Source organism: Myotis yumanensis, unplaced genomic scaffold (assembly GCF_028538775.1).
Source record: "Myotis yumanensis isolate MYYU_CA2020_CCGP unplaced genomic scaffold, mMyoYum1.0.hap1 SCAF_5, whole genome shotgun sequence".
Taxonomy (NCBI): Eukaryota; Metazoa; Chordata; class Mammalia; order Chiroptera; family Vespertilionidae; genus Myotis; species Myotis yumanensis.
In genome coordinates this window covers 51,012,854-51,035,062 of record NW_027223756.1, presented here as the reverse complement: position 1 = coordinate 51,035,062, position 22,209 = coordinate 51,012,854, and the positions used below count along the sequence as shown (strand labels likewise).

The 22,209-nt window shown below is 40.8% G+C and overlaps 1 protein-coding gene across 3 annotated transcripts in view; it reads right to left on the bottom strand.

Annotated features, from left to right (window-relative positions):
• The window catches only part of HHIP (hedgehog interacting protein), an 85,995-nt gene extending 65,055 nt beyond the window's left edge, over positions 1-20,940 (bottom strand). For all 3 annotated transcript variants that reach the window (XM_070415243.1, XM_070415244.1, XM_070415242.1), the window contains exons 1-4: positions 20,124-20,940; positions 13,963-14,155; positions 7,020-7,176; positions 5,979-6,180 (exon numbers count right to left, since the gene is read on the bottom strand). In XM_070415243.1, coding sequence (XP_070271344.1) covers positions 5,979-6,180; positions 7,020-7,176; positions 13,963-14,155; positions 20,124-20,402 — 831 coding nt within the window. In that variant the 5' untranslated portion in view covers positions 20,403-20,940. The remainder of the gene's footprint in view (positions 1-5,978; positions 6,181-7,019; positions 7,177-13,962; positions 14,156-20,123) is intronic.
• Between the last annotated feature and the right edge of the window lie 1,269 nt (positions 20,941-22,209).

Here is a 22,209-nt window from a genome sequence, read left to right as displayed (position 1 = left end):
TATTTGGGGGAAGACTATTCAATTAAAAGTGGTAGACCACTTTTGGAATGAATTTACCTAATGGTTATTTCCAGCACTATAGCAATTCTCTTTTAGATGAGGTTTAACAACTTCAAATGCAGTAATTTGAGCCAAACCAACAACAACAACAATAACAACAAAAACTTTTCACATTCCCAAATGGTGATTCTTCTCTTGTAACATTTACCACATATACCTTGCTGCTTTCTGTTAGTGGAGCACACCCAGACCTGTAACAATTTTCCCAAGGAAGCACTTGAGACCTGGCCCAGTCATCACCATACACCATACATACAGGTGAGCGTGCTACGTGCTCAGTACTACTGTAGAAAGCAAATTGCTTCTAACTTAGGCTCTGATTCATTTCACTTTCACAAAAATACACTAACGTCTCATAAGATCGCAAGCTAAAGACAGAGGGAAATGTGAAAGGTTAGGTCTCTGACTAACTTCAGAAAAGCAGGACCCCAACCCCACTTTCGCTGCCCGTGATTAAGCGAGTGATTTACAAGCATGTGAAATCAGAGGCCGCCCCGTCGGGCTTGCCCCGGCGCACCCTGCGTCCTCCACACATGCTCCTGGGCTCGGCTGCTGTCTCTCAAGAGCCTCACCTCAATGGGCTCAGTCACCCGGACAATCAGCAGCTTTCAGCCTCACGTCCTCGCCTCCCCCCGTAAAAGGGCCGCTTCAAAAAAGCTTCTTTTGAAATGAGGATCCAAGTAGATAGAGAGGGACAGGAGTCCAGTCACACTTGTCCCAGTGACAGACAAATCTTTCAGCTTTGCCTGCTGCGGGCTGCAATCTGAAGGGCCATGGCTGTGAGCCTCACCAACCCCTGACCGCTCAGGAGAGCTCAGGGGCAGAGAGAAGGCCTGCTGGTTTCTAAGGGCCACCTGTAGGTGACAGGTGATGGCTGGTCTTTGCTGCTGTGCACACACAAAGCCAAGGGGGACTTTCAGATCCTTGGTGGTCAGGAGAAGTTTGGTGAAATCACACGAGAGAAATGTCTGGTGTCCTTGTCATTTTTTACAAGGGGTTTTCAGGTATTTTTAGCAAGCTACATATTTAAGGAATGATAACAGTTTTGTCAACTAGATAAACACCAGATTCCAAAAAGGAACAAAACCAGGAAAAATTTAATGAGTAAAATCATCGTCCAATTAGAATTGCTGAGATTTTTAAATTAAATACCAGTTTTCAAAAATTTATATCAAGAATCTTACATGCTGCCAAAGTTAGCTCATCTCTTAAATCAAAGTGAACTATTAGTATGTGGAGGCCAAGTAAATGACAAACGGTACAGGACAAATGACATGTGGTGTCCAACTATTGGATCCCAGTGGTCATTTCAGTATTAGGGTTTGGGCATAGGCTGGGCAGATAAAATGCATCTCATTCAATGTGTGTCTGAGCCAGGGTTTGGCTCAGTCTTAGACCCAGGGTTTTCAAATTGGCTACATATCAAAATCACCTGGAAAATCTTTAAAAACATACCGATGCCTAGTATGTTTAACCCCAGATAGTGGGCAATGGGATTTTTTAAAGTTCCCAGGCAATTTAACTGTGTAGTCATTCTTGAGAAAACACTGGTCTATCTTTCCCAAGGACTTGGGATAAAGCTGGTTCTGGTACCTGCCCCACGTCCTGACTCAGGATTCAGACATAAGCTCAACTTAAAGATTTCAAATCACCAATGTCTTGGAATTTTCCCTTTGGGGATAACACAATAACAAACAATGCATATGCCTTCCCCTTACACACACACACACACACACACACACACAATAAAAACTTTAAGTTTCCTCACCAGTTGGACACTTGAGCCATTCTTCACCGTGTCCCTGCCGGTGGTTAGCTTGTACAACGCACTATCATCAAAGATCTGTCTAACCACCGCATATTTTAAAAATATATTTCTGATCCACTCTTTACTTGGCAATGTCACAAACCGCAGTGTTCCAGCAGTTGAGCTGTTGTGAATGAAGTTATCTCTTCCTAAATGAAATGGCAGTTTAAATTCATATGGCATAGAATTTATTCCATTAATCCAAAGCCACAATTTGTTTTCTAGAGCAAAAGGAAGCCAATTCTTTCACTTGTGCTCTGCATTTCTGCACAGAACTTTCGCTCCAGGCAACTAGACAGTTACACTTCCAAGTACTGAAATCTCCCACAACGTAGGCAGCACAGCCTGGTGTTTAACACAAGACATCACTTTCAGCCTCAAACAGGACCTGCTTAGGGAGGAGCTGTCCGAGTTCCCTGAAGGACTGGCTCTTTGCTGGCTATAATCAGGGCTAGAATAAGGAGATAACCAAGTCCAGCTCCTTGCCACAAAAAGATCAGTCCTTTTTCATGTGCCAGGAATCACTATCAATTCTTAATGGACAATTAGCAGAAAAGGAATTCCAGATTTCCTTACCGCCAGCGCTAGCTTTAGAAACCCTTATAATCAGGAATTCCGCTTTAAGTCTGATTTAATGCACTCATGCTGGTCATTAATTAATATCATGGGCGATCCCACTGTGGTTTGTCTTGTTTTCATTTCAAACATATGAAGGTCAGGCTCAGTATATACATTATTAATTCTGTGATCTGAGTATTGCCATCAATACTGTGCTCTGTTAAAACAGCTTTATTTTCTCTCTTGGGATTTTAAAATTGAAAGAATAGTAAAGAAGTGATATGCATAATAATTTATGAAAATTCCTATTTGCATTACTTACGCAAAATGATTATTAACGAACAGAATATTGCCATGAGCACACTAACTATTTATATATCAAGAAAGCCCGAAGCATTACTGTGAAATAGCTGTGAAACTATCTTCTCTTCAGAAGTCTCTGAAGGACATACCACGAAAATCAGTGGTAGGATCACCTCACGAATGCACCGGCACCTGCTCCAACATAGCTGTAGTTGCCTCTTCTCATGCTTCCAACCCGTGACTTGTGACAGGAGTTCCAAGGAGACTAAGATAAAGGCCAGTGGTCGTATAACCTCCTTGAGGTGATAAGGATGTGATCTCATCACTCACTATCCAGTATACACTCAAATATCCATGTGATAGATTGGTATCTTATTGATGTCACAAGTGTCAAAGATGAACAGAATTTAAAATATTGCCCTTTAAAACATGGCATATTATGTAAGAACTCATTCTACAGAGGATAATGGATTTTGAAGTTTATTTCAAGCCCTGGAGCTCTCCTAGGAGAGGAGGGCCATTCTGAAGAATTCCCTGAGGCCTGCCTCATAGGGCATAGGGCAGAACCATCGCACTGCTGCAGCCTTGATGTGTGCAGTTTTATCATGTCTCAATAGCAGAGAAGATAAACTTTCATTCAATATCCCAGTGAATGGGCATGAATTTAAAAAGAGAGATTCTGAAGTAACTCTATAAAAGGAAGACAGTTAAAGTAGAAATAAGAACACCAGTTTGTTGTTGTTTCTTACAACAAAAATTTCAAGTATTCTTAGCTCATTTCTTTCATTTACACTTTATCATATGTATCTTTTCTTTCTTTTTTAAAAAATATTTTTATTGATTTCAGAGAGGAATGGAGAGGGAGAGAGAAATAGAAACATCAATGATGAGAGAGAATCACTGATTGGCTGTCTCCTGCACACCCCCACTGGATTGACCCGGCAACCCAGGAATATACCCTTGACTGGAATTGAACCTGGGACCCTTCGGTTCACAGGCTGACGTTCTATCCACTGAGCAAAACCAGCTAGGGCTCATATGTATCCTTTCAACACCAACATTTTTACTAAAATAACATTAGAAAACTATACATTAACCTTGCAAATATTTGAAAACATTATATTTTAGAGCAAATTGACAATGTGCATGTATATGGTGGATGCTCTTCAACTCAGTAATGCTCCTTTTATGAATTCTAAGAAAGTCATCCATAGGAATGACAAGTAACCATGATAAAAAAGAAATGACTAGAGTCATCCAAAAGGTCTCATAAAAAGGAAATGAACTTATTGAGAAAAATTTTCAAATCTGGTAACATATTCATGATATATTGTTAGGTGAAGAAAGAAGGCTAAAAATATGTTTGTTTATATGGTTTGATTTAAATTTTATTTTAAAGCTTTTTAGTGTAAAAACTATCAGAAAGCATCTTCTTTTGTGAATTTCTGCATTTATTAATATGGACCTGTATGAGCTTTGTACTCAGGAGAAATTCATTCAATGTTAATATAAAAAACTGGAAGGAAGTATATCAAGATGTTACTAGCGGTATTCTTTAATTAATGGGATGATAGGCAATGTTTTTTTTTTCACATGCTTTCCCCAATTTTCTCTTTTTTGGAGAGCCTGCTCAACTTGCACAGTAGGAAAAATACACTGCTGTTGAGTGATGCACTTGAGGCTGCATCTTCATTCTTTCCTCATTAGGGACACTGGCAGCGACTGATCAGAACACATTTCAGAATGTATTGATTGAACTCTGATGTGCAAAATGCTAATGCATCATTTTAAGAGACTTTTGATTATTTGCAGTGAATTTTAAAGAAAAAATTTATTGGGAAACAATTGAACCTACTCGGCTAAACAGATTTTCCAAATGATCTGTGTCTTGGTGCCAAAGTCCTTTTCCTTAAGGGACTGGAGCAGGGGTCCTCAAACTACGGCCCGCGGGCCACATGCAAATACAAATATTGTATTTGTTCCCGTTTTGTTTTTTTACTTCAAAATAAGATATGTGCAGTGTGCATAGGAATTTGTTCATAGTTGTTTTTTTAAACTATAGTCCGGCCCTCCAACGGTCTGAGGGACAGTGAACTGGCCCCCTGTTTAAAAAGTTTGAGGACCCCTGGACTGGAAGTACCATAAGGCACCTCTCTTGGGCAGTATGTCTTGGTGACGCTGTCACACATGAAGTTGAGGTGGGTGGTCCCAATAATGTGGCATTTCCTATATTCTAATTAAGTCATTCTAATTGTTTCACATGGTAGGTACCAAATATATAGATCTGAGGAATATATTTTTTCCAACTTGTTTGCTCTTGTTTTGATGTTCTTACCTATGACTAGAGCAAGGAGGAGTTTATTTCTGTATGAGAAGAGTATAAATCCTCCTTTAATGTTTTTGCCAGTTAAGAATTGAAAAAGATAACTAGTTCTTCTCAAATCATATACAGCTCTTCCCCAATCACATACAATTAATTGTTTCATTCTAAAATAGTCATGAGTTGTTCTATTGTCTCAATTTTAGAATGCCACAATTTGCGTTATAGCTTAATACTGCTAATACTATACTGCATTACTCTCTTCTGAAACAAATTTGGTAATTTTATTTACATACCTTTTAGATTACTTAACTCAAATTGGAGAAGTGGGAAAGAAGTCAAGAGCTGTGCTAATATTACAAAGATGGCTTGTTATAGATAAAAATATTTGACTTACCTGTAAAAACATTATACAAGGAAGTCACAGTATAAGTAGCATCTTTTATGACACAGGCTCAAACACAGATGTGGTAAAGAATGACTTGCAGTTGCCAAAATAACCGAAAGACCTCTATGTTTGTATTAGCAAATGCTGATATACAAATCTACAATTGCAAGTATTATGCCTATTAAGTAACATTTCAACAAATACTTTATAAAACCAAGAATGATTTTTAAATGTGTAAATTACACAGGGAAAGCATGTCCAAGTACCAATCTGTTTGCACCGCTTAATAGTCACCAAACATCATTAAAGGGGGGAGGAGGGGCAGGCAGGTGGGGGCAACTGTAATAGTGTCAACAATAAAAATAAAGTTAGGAAAACTGTCATTGTGCCGGTTCAGTTGTCATAGTTATTGTTCCTTTATGGTGTTTCCTTATTTTCTCCTTAAACATTCTTTTATTATAAAGAAATACCTGTAGCAAGGATAACACTAAAATAGAATTAACATAGCCAGAGCAAAGATAAATAAAAGTTAAAAAGCCAACCTTTATTCCACTTTGAACAAGTTTGTGAATGTCCAAATAAGGCTCCTTGAAAATGTCTCCTTCGGGGGTGAGTATCTTCACGTAACCTTCCTTTTCCAGGATGAAGAGCCGGTGGGAGCCGTCCCCACTGTGGAGGGCGCTGACCGGCTGACGCAGCCCACTCACAACCTCCTGAATGCAGAAGCAGTTGTGCTTGTGCTTTCTAGACAAATGAAAGAAACGGGTAAGCGGTGCTTAAGATGAAGGGTGGAAGGGATGCACTTAGCATCCTTTCAAAATACATTTCCTCTAGGAAGCAATGGTTTGGATGATCCTGAAGGGCTGCTCACCCAAGGGCACAATCGGATTCTTTGAAATTCTTTTCAATTGGGGAGAAATAAAACCGAACAGCCCCCTATCAGAAAGTAAAAGAGAATTTCAAAACGTGTATTGGAAATATTGAGGGTAACGCTTTGTCAAGTATATGATTGTCTAACCACTATGCTGTATACCTGAAACTAATACAAAATAATATTGAGTGTAAACTGTTAATTGAACAAATTTAAAAAAATTTTTTAAAGAACTACCATTCACACACCACCTAGCTTCAAAAACTACATATATTTTAAAACTTCATAAGCTCATTATCTCATCTTTCAGTGACTATAATTAAAATGAGCTTTACTCACAATAATTAAACATTATAGAAGGGTGCTCAAGAGAAAGTTCTAAGATCTATTTAAAAAACTCTGATTGGCTAATAATAATGTGCATCATAACCTAACAGCAAGCATACATTTCAAGTTAAAACTATACTCATAAAATTCACATGAATCATAGAGAAGCCAAGCTCATAACAAGATTAGTAATCTAAGTATTAAAAGCATTTATACTAATATGATGTTAGAGAAGCAAACTACTAAAAAGAAAAAAAAAAAAGCATGTGGAGGGTATAGCTGCTAGACATAAGCAAAGAAAGATGAGTCACTTTCAAAGCCACAAGATTTGTTAGTTTTTTTTTTTTTTTTAAAAAAAAGGTTAAAGAGCATTATCTTTATGAACCTGCTGATCTCCTCCACTTTGTCGTATTCTTCCATCTGGTCCAAGTAGTTAGACGCTGGTCCTCTGATTTGTTTTCTTGGAAAATCTGGAAAGCACAACCCACCATCTTTCTTTGCATAGTAAAAGCAAAACTCCTCAGCAGTAGTTTGAAGGAAACCTTTAAAAAATGTAAAAAGGCTCATCAGAAATAGTACCACGTAAAAACATCCTATTGGAAAGATAAAAACACACGGAAAGAATTTTTTAGGAACCATACGAATAGTCTAGGAAAGTATATAGACAAAAAAGAAAGAAAAACTTTTTTTGCTTGGGATTTTCATTTTTTAACCAAAACTTGAGACATTCAGTAAAAGTGAAATTATGTCATATTGGAAAGTTTAAAAGGCTCATATGAAATACACATTATACATTTCTTGTTATTGCATTGATTTATTTTCAAGCTTCCCCAGTGACCACATGTTGCACTGGTGAACTTATCCAATCACTATTCAGCATTTTTTGCCCTAGAGTAATTCCTAGGAAGAGTAAATTAGAATCAAGAAAGAGAAAGACTATCAGATGCCAGTTTGGCCATTTTACAATTCTTACTATATTGTCACTCACATATGATTAAAAAATAAATCTAGTAGCTATCACAAGGTCATTATACACTATAATGAATGACTAACTCATTGTGCAATGATTGAGCAACGAATTGATGTTGTAACAGAGCCACCATTTTCAAATATGTAGGTGCCGTTTCCTACACTTCACTCACAGGAGAAAATGATTATTTTGCAAAACAAAAATTATATTTAAAATATCCTTTCAATTTTCTCAGGCACAATAGCTGACATACCACCCTTTGCTGAAAAACAATTATAACAAGCCAAAACAAAAAATGCAATATAGGCATCTGAAAGACAAATAATTTTGCTTACATAGTAACAAGTTTTATGAAATAAAACAACTATCTATAATAATAAAAGCATAATATGCTAATTAGACCGGATAGCCGAACGACCTTCTGGACGTCATTCCAGACATCCTTCTGGAGGAAGCCATGGTGGTGGGGGACTGAGACAGAGGTGGTTAGGGGCAATCAGGCAGGCAGGTGAGCAGTTAGGGGCATCAGGAAGTCAGGCAGAGTGGTTAGGGGTGATCAGGCAGGTGAGGGGTTAGGGGCGATCAGGCAGGCAGGCCGGCGAGTGGTTAGGAGCCAGTGGTCCTGGATTACAAAAGGGATGTCCAATTGCCGGTTTAGGTGGGATAGGGCCTACACCGGCAGTCAGACATCCCCCGAGGGGTCCTGGATTGCGAGGGGGTGCAGGCCGGCTGAGGAACCTCCCCCATGCATGAATATCGTGCACTGGGCCTCTAGTATTTGAATAAGATGAGGACTTTATGATCAAATATAATTTTGACATTACTTTTAACATTTGAGTTAATAAGGTGTTGGTTTTTTGGGAGGAGGGCATATTAATTAATGATTCAGTTCCATATTCTGATGATTCTGCTATCAAAATAATTCGTTGCTACTAGAGTTGACTTTTTATATGAAATATATGAAGTTCTAAATTCCTGCTTTTGGTCTCATACCTTTATTATGTTTAATGTTTAGATTTTTACCTAACAAATCAGATTATCATGCCTCATCAATACTGTGATAAAGGCATGTGGTAACTTAGTTGACATTCAGAAGCTGTATAATACATTCTAGTTTGCATGGATTTCTAAGAACAAGAATTTGGGGACAACCAAGTGAGGCTTATCAATGGATTATGTAAGATGTATTTCTTTCCTGTGAGCTTGACCAAAGTCCCTTCAAACCTAAAACTATTCTTGGGAACTGAGGGTCCCAAATGGTTAAAACTTGATATAGATTTTTGACCTAACTTTTGGGTAAAATGTATCACCCCCTAAGCTTCTGAGGCAGATTATTCAAGGCCAATATCTGATTAGGTTACTGAGAAACATCTTATCTTTGGGAACCAGGCAAGAAAGAGCAGATGTCCTTGAGAATGTATGTATGTATGTGTGTATGTGTGTGGGGGTGGGGGTTGGGTGGGAGGTGTGGACAGAAAAGGAGGCAGGGCAGTTGGGAAGGGTGCTCCTTGCGGGGGAGGGCAAGGCAGCTGGAAGAAGTTATCTTTGTTTAATAAAAAATCAGGAATTAGAAATTGAAGAGAGGGATGGCCGCTGCAACATTTATTCATCTGCAGCAATTCAGTGTTTGCAAAAGGTCACTTTTCTCCTCCAGTCTTTAATGGCTAAGCAGACAAAGGAAAGCTGCCTAGGGTTGTTCAACAAGTCTGCCTGAGGAAAAAGAAGGAACACTGAGCTGCTAAATCAAACTTTTTGAACAGTTTGGGGCTAGATCTTTTTTTTTTTTCAGAGATATATATTAGTGTATATCTAAAATATATATCCAAAAATATATATATGTATATATATTATATGTAATATATCCAAAAATATCCAAAAATATATATATGTATATATATTATATGTAATATATCTATATATTTATATTACATATACTATACTAGTATATGTTTATATTATATATGTTATGTGTAATATATCTATATATTTACATTACATATAAAATATATGTTTATTATATTTAAATTGACCATCAAGCAGGAAGAACTCCATGCATTTAGGAACACTGTCAGACTATGGATATATTTATAACTGAATGTATGAAGGAGAAATTTTGTGTTAATGTGATGTTTGCCTCCGGGGTCATAGAAAAACTTCAAACACAATTCAAAAGAAATTTTGATTTTGGTTGTTTGCTGTTGTTGTTTTATTAAGTCTGCATTCCAGCCTTACAGTCTGCAAACCAATAACATCTTAAGGGGAAATGAAGGAACAATGCTGGTGGCTGATTCCATTTTATAAGGAATTATTAGCTGGGGACAAATGAGGAAATGAAAAATCATTTTCAAATGGGACATCAGAAGATTAATGGTGCCGATTCATAAACTCCATGGTTCCTGGGGGTACCACACTCTTTTAGCAAATTAAAGACAAAACTAAAACAGAACGTTCACAATGAATTACTCTGAGTTTTTTTTTTTTTTTACAAATTCTAGACTCACTGAGTCATCTAAGTGTGAAGGAGGAAGCCTACTCAGAAGACTTTCACATAAAAAAATTGACATGTTTCTTACAGTTATGATAGTTTAATTGAAATATCTAATACTCTTTGTAATACTTCACCTTAAATGATCTGCTTTGGATTATTTAAGGTAACTGGAAAGTGATGAATAATATCTTTTTTCTGGGAGGAGCTGAAAGGGATCTCATTCAGGACATTGAGCTAACATTTATTGCCAGGGAAGATGTAATTCACCAAATGGTACCCTTGTTTGGAAAACGGAAGCACATCTTACTCAAAGCGAGTGTTTAGCTCACCTTGGATCATCATAATATGATCAAGTCTACTAATAATGGACGTTCACTGATTATTCCAGGAGCCATATTTTTTGTTTAAACTCCTGATAACTTATCAACTATCTTGGACCTGGCACTTTTCTCTCCTGTATCATGAACCCAGTCCTACTACACCATGAAGCGTCCTTTAAAACATTGACATGTGAATAAATATTCTCAGTAGAGAAGTCTCAGCTCTAGCTTTTCTCTCACTCAGCATGTATGCTGGAGAAAAGTTATTTCTCCTCATTACATGTGGTGTTCATCATGATAAAGAAAAAATGGAAAAAAGAAAAAATGCCCAACTGTCAATAAGGCTTGCACTCCAGAGCATTTTTCTAGTAGAGGTAGTAGATTTGATGTGTCCATCTGTTCGCTCTGGTTTGTGTCTCGGGGACTAAGAAGACACATGGGTGAGGTATCTGACTGGGTGGTCAGGAGTGGCTGTGGACTAAAGCAGCTCAGTGGAATTAAATCCTTGACCTTGGCCTCATTAGCAACAGGATTAAACCAATTGAACTAATTGTGTACAGACATTTCACACTGCAGTAACCTTAGAGTGATAAACATCATTTTGATAGCGATGAATGGATGAATGGAAAAAACAAGGCTGTCGAGTGTGGGGTGCCATCACTTAGTGAACAGCAAAGCACCCACTCTGTTCATCATAATTCAGGCAGAAGAGAAGACCTGTGGTGTCAGAAAGGAGCTCGTGTGATGGGTTTTTGTTTTGTTTTGTTTTTTGTAATTTTGGTACTTTTTAGAAGTTTTAAGAAATTACCTCCCAAAGTAAATTCACAACTAGCTAATATTATGATTAAGAAAACTCTAGTGCAGTGATGGCGAACCTATGACACCGTGTCAGAGGTGATACGCGAACTCATTTTTTTGGTTGATTTTTCTTTGTTAAATGGCATTTAAATATATAAAATAAATATCAAAAATATAAGTCTTTGTTTTACTATGGTTGCAAATATCAAAAAATTTCTAGATGTGACACGGCACCAGAGTTAAGTTAGGGTTTTTCAAAATGCTGACACGCCGAGCTCAAAAGGTTCACCATCACTGCTCTAGTGTATCCTCACTTTTGTGACTTTTAACTTAAATTCTTTTCTCATAGGATGGGGAGGGCGGGGAATAAGCAGGTCATGAATATTTCTGCGTTACAGTTTCTAGAAAGTAGCTATCTTTCGGGTGTCAGTGTATTGCAAAGTGACCGGTGTGTTCTTAAAACCATGAAGGTGAAGCAAAGGGACAGGTCATTTACATATTTATTATTTTATATATTGGGCAAGGGAGGAAGAAATGAAGATGTCTCTGGAATTATTTTCACCCCCTTTCAGCATTTGCTTTAGCAAAATACATACCTTAGGGTACCTTCCTCTTCATGTTTTTGATTTGCAGAAAGATGAGGTATTAATAAGCATAGTCCAAATATGTTAAGTAGTTTCTTATTTTAAAAAAAATCACAAAGTAGCTGTTTTTTTGTTTGTTTGTTTTTACCATTTTGAACTTCAGAGAAAAGTAAACTATGTCACTAAATAGACTTAAGGCGAAAATATTACAAACTTGCTTTTTGAGCAACTTCTGAAAAATCAGGGTTCTAGAATTCTATAGTCTTCTGGGTTTGGGGGAAGGGCGGAAGGCAGGATCACCATCCTATTCATCGTACTTTAGGAAATGGTAACCTGTGTGCCAAGGATCAGTCTGGCTAACAAACTGGTCAACATAAGGAACACAAATAGTGTGATTACAGCTTACTTTGGGGACCCGTATTTAGAGCGATTATTTGCATTTGATGGGTCCAGAGGAAGGCCCCCTCTGCGAGTGGCTGCAGCCTGCTAGCCTGTCCCTGGGAAGCGCCCTGGCTGCTCCGTCCACCACTGGAGTGGAGCTTTCATCTGGTTATCTTTCAAGGCAGCCTGGGTGGCCACCAAAAGCACTTGACATCTTGATGCACTTCAGCAGTTTTACATATATACAAACTCGGTAGAAAAATAAATTTGTCATTCGTCACCACATATGTTGATCTGGGGAGTGAGGTGCTTGCCGCTCTGGCTCCTGAGCTGTTTGCTGTGCTCCCTCTGACAGTGGGGATCACTTTCTGTTGTTTGTTTTGGAAGCTAAAATAACTTCAGATGCAGGAAGACCCCCATAGATGAGTTTCCAAATACAGCCTGGTTGTCTTGAACTCAAGTAGATGGAGGTAGATGGAAATGCTAAGTGTTCATATCATACTCAGCTTACGGTGGTCAAGGCGAACCTTCAAGACTTGAAATTTGCAGCAGGCCTTTATGGGACCTAATCTGTTATCGCTTCTCGACAGGCCATCGAGGCAACCGTGACCTATTCTACTTTGCTTTGGGGAATGTGATAAAGAGGGAGAAACAGCTGGCTTAAAAAAAGCCTTCGAAACATGACTGTAGTTTATAAAGACAATAATAATATTTTCACATTGAATGGGTTTAGATCCATGTTATGCTACACCAAAGGAAGCAAGCAACCCTAGTCAAAATGTTTTCTTAGGTTATTAAGAGGGCTCTATAAAAAAAATGCCAAAAAAAGGGAAATCTACACTTTTGGGTCAGAGAAAAAAGTGAAATGTGCATAGCAATGAAAAAAAAAAGTTATCTAAGTGCATCCCAGAGTTCTTAAAGCTTGCCTTTTCCTCCAGTGCCATGGGGTTTTCTACACTCTTAGCTCCAGATTTGTTTGTGTGTGACTTTGCCTAACTAAACTAAAGCTGCCTCCTTAAATTCTTTTCTACCTCTATGTTGATTCTTCCAACTAAACCAACAACCAAAGTTTACAAACATTTGATGGTAAAATTAACCAATGCCCAAGAATGTATATGTTTAATAGGGTCCAAAACATGATAGTGACCAGGTAGACTTGGATGACTGTCAGCATGAGAACTGCTCTGTGCACCCTCTCACTTTCTCACTGCACAACTTACGGGGAGGCATTTCACGCCTCCGGAGCCTCAGGTGTCCTATCAATCAAGTGGACAATTCCTACCTATCTCCCAGGGTTTTTGAAGTGCAAATTAGTCATCATATGTCAAAGTGCTTTGTTATTCTTTACTTTTTTTTTTTTTTGGATTTTGAATTGTATCTTATTTAAGGGAATACCTTAAAATCAGTGGACAATCTTCATTTATGTGTCCACTGTGTAGAGAGGGAGGCTGCCTTGATATTGATGTAGATGGGTAAAGGAGAAACCAATAAGAAATCTGTACTGATAATCTAACACGTGTAAAGATCACCAACTGTATTACCGATTTCACAACAACAACAAAAGCAGAACATTTCAACAAAACCAACGTACTACCTGTGGACCGAAATGACAGTAATCCCATTTAGCAGCAATAAAAGTTTTCAAATTTGAAAAGGTTAGTTATGAGGAAAGAATAGGTTTGTTGAACGATGGGATACATTTTACACGCCTGGATGCAAGCATTGAAGGACAGGTGTCTTGGAAGGACATTCTGCAGTTGCAGTTGATGTAATGTATGCGTTTTTACCTGGAATGTGGCCTCGGCAAGTGTAAAAGAATTCTTTGCAATAGTCTTTGCAGAGCAGGGGGAGGACTAGGTCTCTGTCCAAGGCTTCCCTCTCAGGTGAGTGGAACAGGTTCTGAGAATATGGAGAGCAAAGCGCACATTTGATTTCCTCCAGTAACTTCCCACATTCGGTGTTGTTGTTCACAGAAAATATCTGAAAGCCGTAAATCAGAAACAAACTCCTTTTTAGTGGTTCGAAGTTAGGGTTAGTTGCTTTTTATTTTGTAATCAGGTAACTAGAAAAGTATGATTTAGCCAATACAGTTGTCTGAAAAGAACTGCCATGTGACGGTAGAGAATGCCTGTATAAGGATATACAGGTCCTCTCTTGTGTGGAATGAGAGAGCCAAGGGTAGGGGATGGACAAAAGTCTTCTTACTCTTACAAATCAAAGTGGTTTATCTGCCTTTCAGGTGTAAAAAAAATTAAATGACAATTATAGTGAGACCCTTTATCTCTTTATCACTTTACTCTGCTTCAAAGTGTATAGTGACTGATACTTAACTTTAAAATTCCACCAAAACCGGTTTGGCTCGGTGGATAGAGCATCAGCCTGCGGACTGAAAGGTCCCAGGTTCGATTTCGGACAAGGGCATATACCTTGGTTGCGGGCACATCCCCAGTAGGAGGTGTGCAGGAGGCAGCTGGTTGATGGGAGCTGATCAATGTTTCTCTCTCATCGATGTTTCTAACTCTCTATCCCTCTCCCTTCCTCTCTGTAAAAAATCAATAAAAATATATATTAAAAAAATAAAATTCCAAATACCTTTATCCACTAACAGGGTGTCTCCCAAAAAACGTATACACCTTGAATGATTATAAAGTCAGTGTTTATTAACATACAGTTCATTTTCAAAATTTAAGAGAATCTACAGAAATGAGTGTATATATATTTTTTGGGACACCCTGTATATGTAAAGCAGAATTAAAAATATATATATATATGGTTTATTTGTGTCTTGAAATTCACTCCTGAAATTCCTAATTTGATATTCTCAAAGATGTTAACTTGAATTACATTTTTCTAATTTTAATTAATTTTCAATCTAAAATTGCATAGGGAAAGTTTTCTAAAGTGGGGAAAAATTTCTCCCTTTCATGTTCTATAAAAATAATATCTGGAGCTGAATCAAACGGGTTTAAGACCCATTTTTATTATTCATTATATCTTAGCCAGGAAAAACTTTCTAACCAGCTCCTCAGGTATGTTATATGCATTAATAAACTCAAGAGTCTAATAAAAGTGCTTTTGTATAGTATTTAGTAAGTCTTGATGGGAAAAGGCATGCTTTTATCTTTATTTATACAGTAGTATGTCTTTTATGTCAATAAGATCAATTTGGGTGTCATTGATTCACTGAGGTTAGGTTTCAGTGCCTTAGTACTAACTTTGAAAAACTGATTTCAGGAGTTCCTCTAATTAATATAGAGGAACAGTATCAGCACAATATTTGAGATGTGCTGTCTAAACCAATAACTGATTTTTCATATTGAAAAAAACCCTAATGGGATTGAATCTTCAACATTTTCCCAGTTTATGTAACTATATCTGTACCTAATCACTTCTTTAGAACTATGAACTGGAGTTAATATTTCAATATATAGATCATTGTTTAAAGCAAATAGTTCACTCACAAACTGAGGTTCTAATTTGAGTACATCGTATGGCTTCTAATTTTTTAGGATAAATATATTCTAGGTGATCACAAAATCTGGATCTTCAAGAGCAAAGCAACTTAAATTCCATAGAAGTTACCCAGTTTCAGAAAAAAAATTTACAATATGTTGTAACTATCTACAATATTCAGAAGTCACTTCTAATCAGAATTATATGTACATTTTAATTTTTATCAACTTATTTAAATGACAATTGCTTAAATGGTTAAAGTTTTCTAAAAGGAAACATACACCAGACACTTAGAATTTGCATTCCAAGAATGTTTTAAATGTCTTTTATTGTCCATACTCTGGCAGACCTCACCAGATCCATTCAATATTAATACTGTTCAACTTTGTTCTGTTTGTTTATCATACAGCAGTCCTCTAAGAACAAAACAACTGCAGGATGTTGAAACCACCTCCTTTGCTGGAGGAAAAACTGCAATGTAATTACCTTTGGTTTTATGGAGAATATGCACGCTTCCATTTTTTTTATAGCTGAAACAAAATGATCCCCATATACTCTCCCAGCTGCTGTCCAGGAAGAGCTTGAAGTTAGTGCCTAAAGAATTTTGTCTTTTACAATTTTTGGAATGTGTCCTGGCCACAAGATCTCTCATCAAAAGTTTCAGAAATAGGATTCAATAAATTATCTGAAATCAAGTATAATATTATTCTTTGTAAAGTTTCATGCTGTTCCGGCCCAGCAGGATGGTAACATTTTGCTCTGTGTGAGGTCTGCAGTGTAAATACCCATTTGAAGATAGATAGAGCCATCATTCTGGCTTTGGTTTCAATGAACCAATAGTCTTACTGAAGTCAATTAAACTGACTCAGCCCAAGCTGCAACACTGTTTTAGACAGATGTGTACTGCTGTGTGTGTTAGTGTGTGTGTAGGGAATTTTTTCTTGTCAGCCTATGTGTCTGTGTCTATACAGGTCCTTAACTTTATGTCTGACAATGTCATCAATCTTAAGAAGAAATTTAAGCTAATTTCCTGTTTCGATTTCTAAAAGCCATATACGAAACCATCAAATTATAGTGGTTTAAACTAAATATACTTTGGAAATCATGTAAAACTTGGAAACATTATTACAGCATGCCTAGTAATGATTGTGGCTGTTGCTGACTAATTTATAACATCTGGCAGGTCATCCTTTAATCTTGAGCCACATGAAAGTAAAACCCATAGAAGAAAGGTAAGATAAATCCTGGAATACACACTGAAGCGTGGCCTACAACTATAGCTTATCAACAAGTAGTAAAATGGGTGACAGAGACCTTCTGTATTTCTCCTTATTTATCAAGTAACTAAACAAAGAGCATAGAAAGGCCCCCACATGGGTTTGATGAGCGGACAAAAGGAGAAAATACATGACAGTATATTAAGATGTCACCTTAAGATCACTTGGTACATAAAAAGTTATTTCTAAAAATCATATGCCTACAATGTTCTTCAGCTGTTGGGTAGAACACATGGGTCTCTGGACTATAGTGCTGGATTATGTCATTAAAGAGTTCAGTTTCAATTTTAGGCTAATATGTAAATAGATCATTGTACTAAGGCAGCTGTTAAAGGGATCCCAGGATGAGTTATTTGTTTAGTTGGATGTGTTCAACAATAGGCTTTGTCCCTGAAAGAGCCAGAGCAAACAAATGATTGTAAAAGGGCACACTTGAAAACAATTACTTTTCACCCATTCCTTGACAGCTTTGGCTGTGAAACCACCCAAGGTAGAGAGATCTTCTATGCTTCTGTGGCTACAAGTTAAGTTTTAGAAATGGGAGTATTTCAGTTGGTAGCTGTTTGAATTTGGCAAATGGGAATTAGATCCTTTTAGCATGTTGTATTTAAGAGCTGCAAAAATATTAAGACAATATAACTTCCTTAATTTGGGCAGTAGTTATTTATAACAGTAGTTAGCCATCTCATTACAATGCTCAAAATGATTAAAATGTACAAAACATTAAACTATATTTAAATAAAAAACATAATGCCATGGCTACAGAATTGAACTTAATGCTAGTTCATTACATGAAAGAATATGTGTGAGACTGGAAACTGGACTTACTGGCTACTATCTGTCTATGAAGTTTCTTCCCATAGGAAAAGGCTACTCCTATAGTTTCTTGAAAAGTTGCAGAAATCTTTCTGGGGAAAACATTTTTTTTCACAAATAAAAAAGGGTCCTTTCAAAAAGCCATCATCTCTCCTGTCCATATATTATGAAATAAGACCCTAACATATATTATAAACCAGGAAAGGTTAGGGAAAGAAGGGAAACAGTGATGTTTATTATAAAATAACATGTTTTAAAAATTATTAAAACTTGAGCGCTAACATAGGTCAAGAGTGCATAGGCATAACGATATCAAATCTCTGAGTTGCACAATTTGAGTATTGTTGGTTTACAAACCATTTGTAATGAAACCAGCAAAGTCTAGTGTACCACATTTAATTCACACACATTTCCCAAGCGCGTAGGGGTTTGTTGGAGATTGGGAGCACGTAAAATGGAAAGGAATGTGGATAGCTAACGTGGCAGATTTGCTTCCTAAAGAATGATTTCTTAAAAAAAAAAAAGCTTTATATAACTTCTCTTAGGGATTATAATTCCCATCAGCGCCCCCCTCCCCCAACTCTAATCTCCACTACATGTAGTTAAGAACAAACTTTTCATTCCTCATGTTCATGTTTAGTATGGCAGGGGTCTGCAGATCATGGGTGTACTCACAGTATACACTGTACACAGGGAGACTTAATGGCAAATATTTCTAAACCTTCCTTTAAATTTCCTGCTTCTTTTGAGATCCTGGTAAAACCCTGCAGATGATGTGAATGTAGCTCTTCTGTCATTTAATTCAATTACAACACAGGAGCTTAAGGACATTGTTTTTGAATAAAATGCTGGAATATCTGTTCCCTGAATCTCAGACCACTGCTGCATATGGTAAGAATAAAGAGCGAGATGCAGCTGAAAACCTGCAGCAAGACAGTTCTCACTCATCTGGGAATAGAGGGAGTTGGACAAATGCTCCCTCAAAAGGCATGAACATTTGGACAGAGCTGGGGACTGAAAGAGAATGATGTTCTCTAGTTTCACCCATTAGTGAACCAACTAACAAACACAATGGTGTTGTTGTTATTCTTTTGCCATAAGCAACAGGACTCTGTGTGTGGGCAGCAGTTTAGTGGGGAGGAGGATAAGTCGACCCCTTTTTGTCCTATTGATTTTTTCCTATTTGCATGACTTGAGCAAATTAAATGATGCAATATGGCTTTTTGTTACAAAACAAAGTGAGAGATACCACCCAGACACATATGTTGATTCGTAGGAGCTGTTTACATGAGAATAGAGTGAAATCTACCGTGAACTGAGCATAAAAATTAGATTCAGCCTGGGTATTTTTTTTTTATTATTATGCCTGGGCCAGCAAGACTGAAGCAGAAGTTTTCCAAGAGACTCTCAGACCTTGACAACTGCAGTGTTGTAACAGAGGAATTCTTAATTAAACCTAAAATGGGGAAAGGGAGGGGGAGCAAAGACACCTGATTGTTTATTTCACGTGCAGTGATTGTTAATGACGTGGTCCCCCAGGCTTTCTCCGGAGTACAGTAGACCGCACACATTACTGCATCCCATGGCACGAGAGATGTTGCAAACTCAAACATAAGCCTGCGTTTCCAGCCAGCCAACACTATTTTCCTATTTCTTTAAACTTATTAACACGAGGAAAATAGAAATGCCCTTACCCCTGACACAAGTTTCTGGAGGAGATCGTCCTGGGCAACTAAATACCAGGGACAAGCCTGAACTGATAATATGACAAAACATTACAACCAGGGATGGGGACTCGTCTCCGTTTCATGTGACAACTCCTCCCCAGCAAAAATCTTTCGCCAGTTTTTCGGGTTCTCCGCGGGACTTCCCTTTTCGCTATTTAACGACTGTAACGTTAGACAACCCCCTCTGACGGGCCTGGGGACCATAAACCAACCATGCTTCCCCATCCTTGACGATGCAGCCCTCTCCCTCCCCGAGCACGTGGAGAGAGCTGCACACATCTCTTCACTCCAGAAAAATAAACCGGAAACCACAGCCACCTTAATTTACAGTTTCGCCGCAGCCAATGCCTATTCGATCCAAAACACACTGTTAATCGCGATTCTTTTAAAATATGTACCCAGCCCCGAAGGAGGGTACCACGGAAGCGCCTCTCTTCCGAGAGACAGGCGGTTTTGCACAGCATCCCGACCGCGGACTCCGGGGGGCGGGCGAGGTATCTGCGCAGCCCGGAGGAACACACACCACGCGATCACGCCGGCGCTTTCGAAAAGTTACCAGAAAGAACTCCCCAGACGAACGCCGCCCTCCTCACGGCCCCGGCACTGCCGGAGCCGCGGGGAAGCCCACCCAGCCAGCATGCCAACCTCCCAGCGGCGAGGCGGGTGTGTGCCTACCTTGTGATCCAGGCGCCCCAGCCCCGGGCTGTCACTCCGCAGGCAGCAGGAGAGCCGAGGGTAGAAGCCACCGCACAGCATCTCTCCCCCGCTCAGCAGCTCCTGCTGGGACATCATGCGCCTGTCTCTCCTTTTCAGGCGTTTCGGGGGGTTCCCGTTCAGGCACCTTCTCCTCCGCACTCCGCTCGCTTCGCTTCTTTCCCCAAACTTAGCATCTCCTTCGAAGAAGCCCAGAGCCACGGCCAGCAGCAGCAGCTTAAATGAGAGCATCTTCAGCATCTTCTGCCCGGAGCGGCCGGGGCTGGGCGCGGGCGAATGCGGGGGGAACGCCACTGCCCAGCAGGGGCTCTAGGGCGCAGCTCGGGGAGGAGGCTGCGGGGCGGCGGGACACTCTCGAGGCCGAGGGAGGTGGCGGGGGCGATGCAACTTTGCAAAAAAATGAAAGGCGAGGCGATGGGTCCAGTGCCTTGGGGGAGCCCGAGGAGCGAGAGAACGTGGTGCGGATGACACCGTGGACAGCGGTGCCAGTGTCAGTGGGGTTAGGGGCTCTCTGCCGCGGCGGGGCAGTGGGAGGAGGAGAAGGAGTTGGAAGAAGAGGAGGAGAAGCCGGCCACAGAGCTTCGCTTGTCCGTGTAACGGGAGTTGTGTAGGTGAGACAGTAGCAGCGACAGAACCGGCGGCGGCGGGGCAGGCGAAGGCAGGGCCGGCGCTGGGCTCTAGATGATGCTGAGGTCTCCTCTGCCGGCGGCTGCAGCTTCTCACGCAGCCTCTCATGTTTCGTTCCCTCTTTTCTTCTTCTTTTTAACTAGCGCGCGGGGAGGTGCTGCCACCGCGCGCCCCTTGACGTCACCGCTGCTCGCGCGCCTCCGCCCGGGCTGGGGGAGGGGAGGGGGCGGCCCCGGCGCGAGCGCGTCCCCCGGGCCCCGCGGCCTCCGGGATGCGCGGGGAGGGGTGGCGGGCCGCGGCGGCGGGCGGAGGTGGGGGCCCGGCGGAGCTCCGGGAGCCAGCCTCCTCCGGGGCGCGGAACCCGGCGCCCCCGCCTCCGCCGGAGCTCCCGGTGGGGGCGTCCCCCGCCCGGCCCGATCCTCCGCTCTGGGGCTCGGTCGCGGCCCCAGAGTCCCCGCCGGCTCCTTTCTCCTGACCGCGGCCCCGCTGCGCGACCCCGGGCTAAGGCGGCCGAGCCGAGGCTCCGAGAGAAAGTGAGTAGGAGCGGGCCGCGGGAGGTGAGAAGGGAGGGCCCCTTTCGGAGCCTCCCCACCCGGGCCCCGGCCCGGCCCGCCCCTCGCCCCGGGAGGAGGACGAGCTGAGTAGCTGGAGGTGGTGGGAGGGAGCCCCGGCCCCTTTCCTCTCCTGGCTCGCACGGACACCCCTGTCCCCGGGTCATTTTCAACGTGAAGCTCGAGTCCGTAAAGATCTTCCCGGGGGTCTGATTGAGAGGCGGTGCCACCCAGGTGCTGCGAGCCGCCGGGCTGAACGGGTTTGAAGACTGTCCCGGGACGGGTGCCCATCCTCGCTAAGGTCCCGCGCGCTCCCGAAACGGCACGAGCGCGCGCGCGAGGTGGGGTGGAGTGGGGTGCACGGCGGAGTCCGCCCGCGGGAGGGTTGCCCCACCTGGGCGGGCTGGCCCGGGGCGCCCCCGGGAGGGCCCCACCTGTGCCCTGGAACTCTGCCAGGCCCCGCTGGCGATCCCCGGGAACGCAGGCACGCAGGTTCCCCAGCCCCAGGTGAAGGAGAGGCGAAGAAACTGGCCGAGAATCCGCTTCATTTTCAATGAAAAAAAAGAGGCATTAGTTCTGAAGGACGAATTGCTAGCAGGTTCGCGGATGTCCAGAAGCGGGGCGCCCCGTATGTCCCGTGTACCTAAATAAGCGAAACTTTCCCTAGTTAAGAGTCTGCCTGAAGAAAGTGTTTCTGAAAAGATCTGTATGCTATCAAGAGGGGTGGCTTGACATTTTCAGGATCCCTGCAAGCTGGCATTTTAGGCATTGCACACAAAAGGTGTGCTTCCTGCCGCTTGGGTGTTTAAGAGGGGAGACGATTTTCTGGTAGAGGGATCTTGAAGAGGAGATAAGGCAGTTTTCCCATT